Source organism: Sorghum bicolor, chromosome 1 (assembly GCF_000003195.3).
Source record: "Sorghum bicolor cultivar BTx623 chromosome 1, Sorghum_bicolor_NCBIv3, whole genome shotgun sequence".
Taxonomy (NCBI): domain Eukaryota; kingdom Viridiplantae; phylum Streptophyta; class Magnoliopsida; order Poales; family Poaceae; genus Sorghum; species Sorghum bicolor.
Window position 1 is genome coordinate 80,402,647 of NC_012870.2, and position 8,521 is coordinate 80,411,167.

The following is an 8,521-nucleotide window of genomic DNA, read 5'->3' on the forward strand; positions in this document are numbered from 1 at the left end:
TACCAATATTGTTGCAAATAGCCTTCTTAGAGAGTTAGGCATCTCGAACAAAGTAGCTTCCGTTAGACATTCATCTAGGGTATTATCCTCTTCGATTAGACCCCTCCTTTCTGCAGCTTCACGAAACGAAGGTAGTAGCACCCCATCAACTGTCCTGAGGTGTTCATATGAGGTAGCACCAGCAACATTGTTCAAGAGAACACGAAGAAAGTAGCGTTCACCCTCGGCAGGATGGGCCGAGATGACTCTACCAATTTGGAAAACAGAGTTTTTTCTTTTTTGCCAGAATTTACCATCAGACTGCCAAGTAAAATACTCTGGGAAGTCTCGATATAAGATTTTGCGAGCTTCCTCATCATGCTTGTTTGCATCGAAGTATGCTGTCAACATTGACTCTTCTACACCAGGCCTATTAACGATCTTTTCGACCTTGTCCCGTTTATGAAATGCCACCATGTGCATGTCGGGTAGATGAAGTTGCAGCTGCTGTACTGGTGGATGGTTCTTGCTCAAGTCAAAGCCATATATCCTCCATAGTGCTTCTGGAGGCGTCACCCAACGGGCGTCTCTATACTGTTTGATCTCATCAATGTTTCCTTTCCCGTCCTCTTTGTCGGTCTCCCTCATCACAACTGATGCCCTATCATGTCCCTTGTATATGTACTTGAACAAATACTTTACTAATTTAATGCTCCCACAAGCCTCAACGTTTATATGGCAGTTGAAGGTACGAAGCAAGCAAGGGTTGTAAGGCACAACCCATTGATTGTCCAAGTAGTGGCCTCGAACTTTTAGCATGCGACCATCATTGCGTCGCCGATATATGGGGTATGAATCCTTTCCCTGTGATGTTGCCTCACAGAATGGTCGTGGGTAACGGTTCTTGCATGACCCACGGCCTGCCGTGCACGGACAGGATGGATTAAGCGTCCCACAAGGACCATGCATCATATGCTTCGTGACCATCTTGTATAGCTCAGGGTATTTTTTCTTATTTGGTAGCTCTGCACTAATGATCATGTCATATTGCTCGGGACATGTGAGCTTGTACTTTCGTTCCATTATTAGCAAGAAGTGTGCATGCGGCAATCCCCTCTTTTGGAACTCTACTACATATACGTAGGCCTTCACCTTACCAAGTATGTCTTTCTCCATCAACATTTTTCTCATTGCATCCAACTTTGCTCTGAAGACCCGTGTGACGAGATCTGGGCGGTCCTGTGGTGTCTGGCCTGGGTAAAGTTCATTCTTGATCTCATCCCAATTAGGGTTGCATGTCATTGTGAGAAAGATATCAGGTTTACCATACTTTCGAACCAGAGCCATTGCATCCATGTATCGACGCCTCATGTCACGGGGTCCTCCGATGAATGACGAAGACAACACAGTACGCCGTCCAACATTCTCAGCAGACCCTTCACCCGAATGCATGCTATCCACGAGGCCTTGGTATAGGTCAGCCCTCAATGTATCCTGATTGTTCCTCATGTAGTCTAAACGTGAGCTCTCAATTTTGATGTAGGTGTCGACGGCAAACTGCTGGAAAAGGCGTCGGCCATAGAGTATAGGATTAAATATCCCTGGCCGCATCTGAAACTTGTAGCAATAGTAGTCGCGTACTGAGACACATGTATTTGAAACAGGTTCTACAAAGAGACATTGTTTGAATTAGTATCATGAGTTTGCAGAAAGAGTTTACTTTGCATAATTGAAAAAAGATCAATTTACCTCCATCGTCGTCACCATTCTCAGCACGCCTTTTACGGGTTGCTCGAGCTCGATCAATTTGAGCCATAGTTACACCCACTTTTGGAATGCAATTGTGCCACCCGAGCTCACCCTTTGGAAAGAACAACGGGTATGATAGTGAGTCGTAGCATGCATTATATGAGCGGATGCCATGTATAGACCGATCCTTCCCTTGGAGGAGAACACTATGCTCGAATTGGCCATGACGCTCACTACCCTCAACCCATACGGCGGCCACCTCTGATGTCAACGGCACATTATATGTTCTTTGATCAAGGCGTTGGTCAAGGTTCAGCTCAACTCGGTAATCCTCGAGGTTTTCAACATGACCCATACTCCTTAGTTGCTGAGAGTAAGGATTCCCTTCAAGGATCCCGACCAACTGTTGTATAACTTCTCTATCTTTTTGGGCGCATTGCTCACGACACTTGCTCATGCGATGCTCGAGGGATGGGTCGTCATCATAAAAATAAAGTTCGAGGTGTCTTTTTTCGACACCCTCCTCTTTACCAAATGATCGTATGTTATGGTAAATCTGACCATGGGCACGAAATGTGTAGACACCACAGATTCGCATGTTAGTGGTGATACGATCTAGGTGGCAGTACAAAGACGTGAAAGAGAAGTGGCCGTTGAAGTATCTGATGTTTGCACGAAAGTGCCTAGCATCAGCGTCCGAGCTTGACCACAACCTCATGAGCTCTGGTGGTGTCTCAGGACTTGAAAGATGAATCTTTCCACCCCTACAACAGAATCCGGGGGGTTCGCCATCGAATTTCTTTGCGTTACAGTGCTTGCAGTTCGGCACCGAGGGTAACATGTGCGACTCTGATGGGACATTAGCATAGACCCGGTCATATGGATCTGGGACATCAGGCTCATGATTCTCTTGCTCATATGTGTCGACATCGGTTCCCTCATCCTCGTCTTCTAAGAAAAAGTTCACGTGTTACGTGTTGAAAGAAAATTTATAAATTAAACTTTTTACTGTTACGCAATGTACCTTGACCGGCGAAAAAGTATGCCTCATCCTCTTCCTCGTCCTCCTCAAATATGACATCTTCGTCATAGTCTGTTTAACATGGCCACATATATGTTGAAAGAAATATTATGGCATATAAACACCAGAAAGAGATAAAATATAATAAAGAAAATACCATCCTCGACCATAGAGTCTGATGTATGATCTTGTGCACTATATGGAGGCATTGAAGAGGTACCGTCAGCTACAGACGGTTGTGTTTGTGTGCCATTACAATTATTAGGTGCTTGAATTGGAGTTTGTTGGGTGACACCATCTGTAGTAAGAGAAAGTATGAGTTTTTGTAATATGTTAGGAAGGTAAAAAATCTTCCAAATATATGGTCGAGGAAGGTTCATTACCGTTGCAAACAACACTCGGTTGAGTCAGTCCGTTCGAATCGTTGCATTTTTCATCCGCCCCTCTAGCCCTTGCTCCAATGTTTGCTTCAAAAACCCGATTGCGACGGGATAGAAGGGCATTTCTCTCGCCATTGGTCACTCGATGTCTATGTATGGTCTGTGCCGCAACCAATTCAGGGGTCTGAACTTCTGGATTTTGAACTACAGTTGGTGCAATGTGGACAGGCGTGCCACCGAATTCAGGTATTTCCATATCATCTAGAGGCGCTTCAGACGATTGAGGTGAAGCAGGAAAAATAATTTGAGGGTTGAAGTGAGGGCTCTCCATAGCAATTGAGTCCGGATGCAAATTGTTGGCTCGGTTTTCCCTCACCATCGTATTGTATTTTTTCTTGCTCTCTTTTCGTTTCACCTTCTTTTCTTGTGGAGTCATTTGCAGTTTTCTTGCAGCATTTTTCTGTGCATACAAGTCACGTCGTCTCTTATTTAATAACGCCTTTTGTTCAAGAGACATTGCAGCCCTTCGTGCTCTTTCTACCTCACGCTTACGCTCTTTTGGACACGTGACAACATTGTTGATGGAAGTGGATGCATTTATAGGACCTAAATATAATACAGAATGAACAATAATTGGATTGCGCAGGTCACGTTTCCTTTTCAAACAATTAACATTAATGAAACTACATTGTACCTAGGTTTAGATCAGGTGATGCATCCGTAATGTCAATCATGCCGCTTTGATCTATACATATATTGGAGTAATCATCTACATATATATAATAAAATTGTATTAACCTTGTCCTCGACATCATACAAGCATAAGAAAATAAAATTAGTACAAGGAAAAAAGCCCAAATCGATACATGTGTTATCTTTATCAATATGCATGGGTGAGGTGTCTCGATGTAGCCAATCACTATCTTCATCGCCATCATAGTTTTTCATGGTTGATTCAACTACAACTGGTCAACATATACTTCAGTATATTTTAAATAAACTTAAAAATGACAATATTGAATTCATAAACCAAGGTTTACATGTTTTTTTTCTGATGATATCGTTCACGACGTATTGCATTTTTTCAGACTTTTCTTGATGATACTTTTCCCTAAGTTTTTTATTTTTATCATCTCTTTGTTCTTGAGTCATTGATGCACTTCGTGCTTTTTCTCTTTCCCTTTTACGTTGCACACGTTCATCAATTTGTTCTCCTGAATTTGATGTTGACTGGCCACCTGTTTCAAAATTAGTTGAAAATAACTTAACCACCACAAATAAGTTCAAAGCATAGAAGGGGATCAGAATAAAACAATTACCACAATTGATGGTGTTTGTCAAGTCTTCAAAAGGTGTACGACCTTCATTATTTTGCATATCTTTCATTATGATCAAATTATTCTATAAAAGTGAGCAAAGTTAGTAGACATAATAAATGTACAACAAAGATATACACCAAATCGATGGAGTACCTTCCCCAGTCTGATGACGTTAAACCCACAGAATTCCCCTATAAAAACAAATAGATAAAGGCGACGACAATAAATTATTGCTTTGCATGACACTGAGAACAAATAAAAGAAGAGTAAAAAAAGTAAATGCTTCTAACCAATTTCAGGTTAAAAGAATAGTATGCTGTGTGGATTTTGAACCTGAGCAAGCAATGCAAATTAAGTGAGAGATGAACTCCGCATCTTTTAGAGCCCCCCTCCCCAACACACACGCGACAATATGGGCAGCAAAATACTGATACATGAACTCAGCGACGAATCGTTCCTTTTGTTTGACATGAAGGATCATTGGGATTGGGAGGTTTGTGTTTGACATTTTCAAAGTCATCTGTAAGCTACCGAATTCGATGCTGGTATGTTAAATTTGTTGGAAACTAACAAAAGTTGAACAGAATCAGCATGGTATTTGTCATTAGATGCTTATCAAAAATATGGGATGACAGTGACTTAAGTATCATTAGATGAGAGTTCTATAATGGCAAAGTAATACTTGTTTCGAAATAGAACAATCACGAGAGAAAACAAATAACCAACAAGAAATCTCATGCATTGGATCAAAGAGAAGGTATATTACCTCCAAGAGAATGCCTAACTCAGGTCCGGGATCATAAAGATGTTTGATAATTAATGTACCCTGGATGTGTAGACCAACCTGCAAGCTTTACAGTCTAATAGCCCAATGCCAAGCTCTTCTCCCTGTCAAAAGAAAAAAATACCTTAACCTCTCCAATTTAGCTTTCCAGCATTTCAGTAAGATTCAGAGTTCAGATTGATGCCACACACTGAGAACTGACACACGGCTATCTATCACCATCAATGCTTAAGGAACAAAACATGAATCTTGAACATATAACCCTCATCAGTTTTGTCTGTTTAATTTTGTTCATAAAAAAGTTGTTTTCTGCTAGAATGACAAATACATCTTAAGTGGAATGCCAAAAAACAAAAAACAAGAATAGGATGCAATGATAAACAAGTGTCCATTGCAGTACTGCTTGATGACTGCTTCCTGCAATTTGGCCTGCTGGTGCTGTATGTCATATCTCAGATTCTGTCAAGCATGATTCTACATTGTAGATTGCTGAATAATTTAGTGTTCCGCAGTCATGAAATTCTGATACATGCCACTTGGGAGTTCTCTAGTCCTGAAATTTCTGATAGGGACAACTGGAGCTTGATGAGTAGGCTCAAGCCATAACAACATTATTGTTGAAGTGATTCCTTATGTTTTTTTACTTCGGGTCGTGAATAAATTCACTCCTATTGTTGGTTTATGCTTAGGCAATGCAAAAGGCTTAATGGTGACAACATTAAACTTTGTTGGGTAGCTCACAGAAAAGGAGCTGAAGAATAGAAGGGTAGAAATTGTCTCTGCTAGATGGTAATCTACTAATCTGAGGACTGCAGAAGTGCTTGTAGCTAGAAGAAATCAACAAGAGTACTATGACCCAAGAATTGCTGACGAGGAGAGAGAAAAAGGTATGCCACATGACTTCTGTCTGCTATCACTTATATCACTTGATCCTTATTCATGCAGCGAGTTCTGTTGTCTGCAGTTTGTTTCTTGTCAAGAATTGCATGTGGTGTTGGTGTTGAACCATTTGTTATTTCTGTGCAGGTAATGAGTTCTTTAAGCAGCAGAAATATCCAGAAGCAGTGAAGCATTACACTGAAGCTCTCAGGAGAAACCCCAAAGACCCAAGGGTAATTTGTTGGACATCCTTCCTCACTTGCATAAACTGTCAGAATCAATGTGTATCCTTTAATCTACTGGGTAAAATTATTTGAGAATATAAATTGGTACAACACTGGAAAACTATAGACGAACTTTAGGTTTGCCTTTTTGCCTTCCAGGTAGTCATGTGATTGATGTGTGGACGTTTTTCTAAGTTACCTCATGGATGATTTCAGGTATACAGCAATATTTAATTTTTTTATTGTGCAAGTTAGACAATGCATACCTCCCAGTGCTACATTGCGAGATAGGTGTATGAGCATTCAGGTGATCTTGCTGTGATGACTTAATGTAAGTGTGATGACCAATGATTTAAATTTACTAAGTTCTGATTTGTAATCTATTGGATGACCAATTAGTTCGGAACTGTAAAGACATGCAATCTATATAATTTTGGTGTTTTAATTGATAGTCAATTCATATACATGTATTAGGATTTTAGGACAGATATGCAGGTAAGGTGAACACTGTCTATCTCTCTACTTTCTGGATTGTAATTTCTGGACTGCAACATGGCTATAAATATTATTTGAAATTGATTAGTCGCCCATAACTTATACATAGCCATTGGCGGCAACGCCGCGATCTTTTATAGTATACATACTTATACATACTGAAAAGGAGTGTTGACTTGCATATTACTTTGGGAATGTAGCAACATGGGTCGTGCAACCTTGCGGCCGTGCAAGCGGGCTTTGACACTGTTTCACCAGCAACCTGGCAGCCCACCTGAAAATAGGTTCAGACATTATATTAGAACCAACAAGAACTGAAACAGAAATGTCAAACAGATCAGCTCATTTCAAATGTCATTTTGCTAAAAATCAATTAAAATACTATGTCAACCAAATGGTTCTTGGATTAACTAAGCAATTCCACGTAGCAGAAGCATGATGTAATTAGCATGACTAAAGCCCTATAGTTACAATATTATACATTGTAATTTAATTTGAGCACAAGCATGATGTAATTATGAACTAAGAAGCTATTGAAGAATAGACCAATTCCCTAAGCTTTATACTATTGTTACAATATTGGAGAATAAAAGAGTGAACTAAAAGGCCTTTTAAGATGATAACCATTAGAACATATAATCAAAACAAGCATTCTGAAAATACACATGCCTACATTATGTAGTGTTTAGTTCAAATGAAAAACAGGAACATGACTTTGATCTCTATAGAAACTGAATGAACCTGCATGGAAATCAAGTTGTACAAATGATATGAAACCTACGGCATAGTATCTGTCCACCTGGGCCAATTATCGCACTCCTCTCATCTACACCACCAAACCTCCGCTGTTGTTCGCCGTCAGCCCGCGACTTCCCTCCCCGTCCGAACCGTCGCCTCGCTTCCTCCCGCCCGATTGCCCGGATCCCTAACGCCCATGGCCTCCGTCTTCCCCGCGGCGGCGGCCGCCGCGGTCTCGGGCTCTCACCACGGCCGACTCCTCCTCCCATCCTCCCCGCGCCGCCTCCCCAGGCCCCGCCCGCGCCCTCGTCCGCGCCTCCGCCTCGCCGCCTGCCACGCCGACACCCTCCTCCCCTCCTCATCATCGGAGGCCCGCGCGCGGCCGGCCCCCGCGCTGGACCCTTCGTACGAATCTGCGACCGACTGCTTCGTCGACTGGCCGCGCCCGACTGCTTCGTCGACTGGCTGCGTGCGCGCGGCCTTCCCCCAGGCAAACCCCACGGCGGCCACGCGAAGAGAAGGGGACTCACCGGCGACCAGGGACTCACCGGCGAAAGAGAAGGGGACTCACCGGCGACCAGGGACGAAGGGAAGGGGATCAGAAGGAGGGGAGAAGGCGAGTGAAGGGAAGGGGACTCACCGGCGACCAGGGACTCACCGGCGACCAGGGACGACGCCACCGGCGACGAGGGACGACGCAGATCACGGAGCAAGGGGATCTGGGGGCTGGCTTGCGCGAGGCGGTGATGCGGGGTTGGATCGGGGGCGCTGTTGCTCACGGTGGGAAAGGGGGAGGTGATTACGGAGGGGGGTGGGGGGGTTTCTAAGTCAATTCCGCTGCGGACGCACGGCGCGAGGGGCAGGCTGACGAAAACTAAAACCGCACCAAAGAAATGTCCCAGTTTTAGTCTTTTTAGTTGTAGTAATATGTAGGAGATTATTAGATCGATGGA

At 42.9% G+C, this 8,521-nt stretch overlaps 1 protein-coding gene across 1 annotated transcript; it reads right to left on the reverse strand.

The window, feature by feature from the left end:
- LOC8081547 lies at positions 1,571 to 8,521 on the reverse strand. Its single transcript, XM_021453746.1, has 9 exons — positions 8,209 to 8,521; positions 7,018 to 7,104; positions 5,215 to 5,336; positions 4,602 to 4,639; positions 4,449 to 4,530; positions 3,133 to 4,367; positions 2,907 to 3,047; positions 2,753 to 2,821; positions 1,571 to 2,679 (listed from the first exon to the last, which is right to left on the reverse strand). Exons 6-9 carry the CDS (start codon positions 3,644 to 3,646, stop codon positions 1,571 to 1,573), a joined length of 1,833 nt encoding a protein of 610 aa, XP_021309421.1. The 5' UTR covers positions 3,647 to 4,367; positions 4,449 to 4,530; positions 4,602 to 4,639; positions 5,215 to 5,336; positions 7,018 to 7,104; positions 8,209 to 8,521.

Coding starts and splice junctions, on each gene's coding strand:
- LOC8081547 (XM_021453746.1), bottom strand. CDS start 3,646: ATGTCTCTTGAACAAAAGGCGTTATTAAATAAGAGACGACGTGACTTG. Junction 2,822..2,906: donor AGACTCTATGGTCGAGGATG/GTATTTTCTTTA, acceptor CATGTTAAACAG/ACTATGACGAAGATGTCATA. Junction 2,680..2,752: donor ATACTTTTTCGCCGGTCAAG/GTACATTGCGTA, acceptor ACTTTTTCTTAG/AAGACGAGGATGAGGGAACC.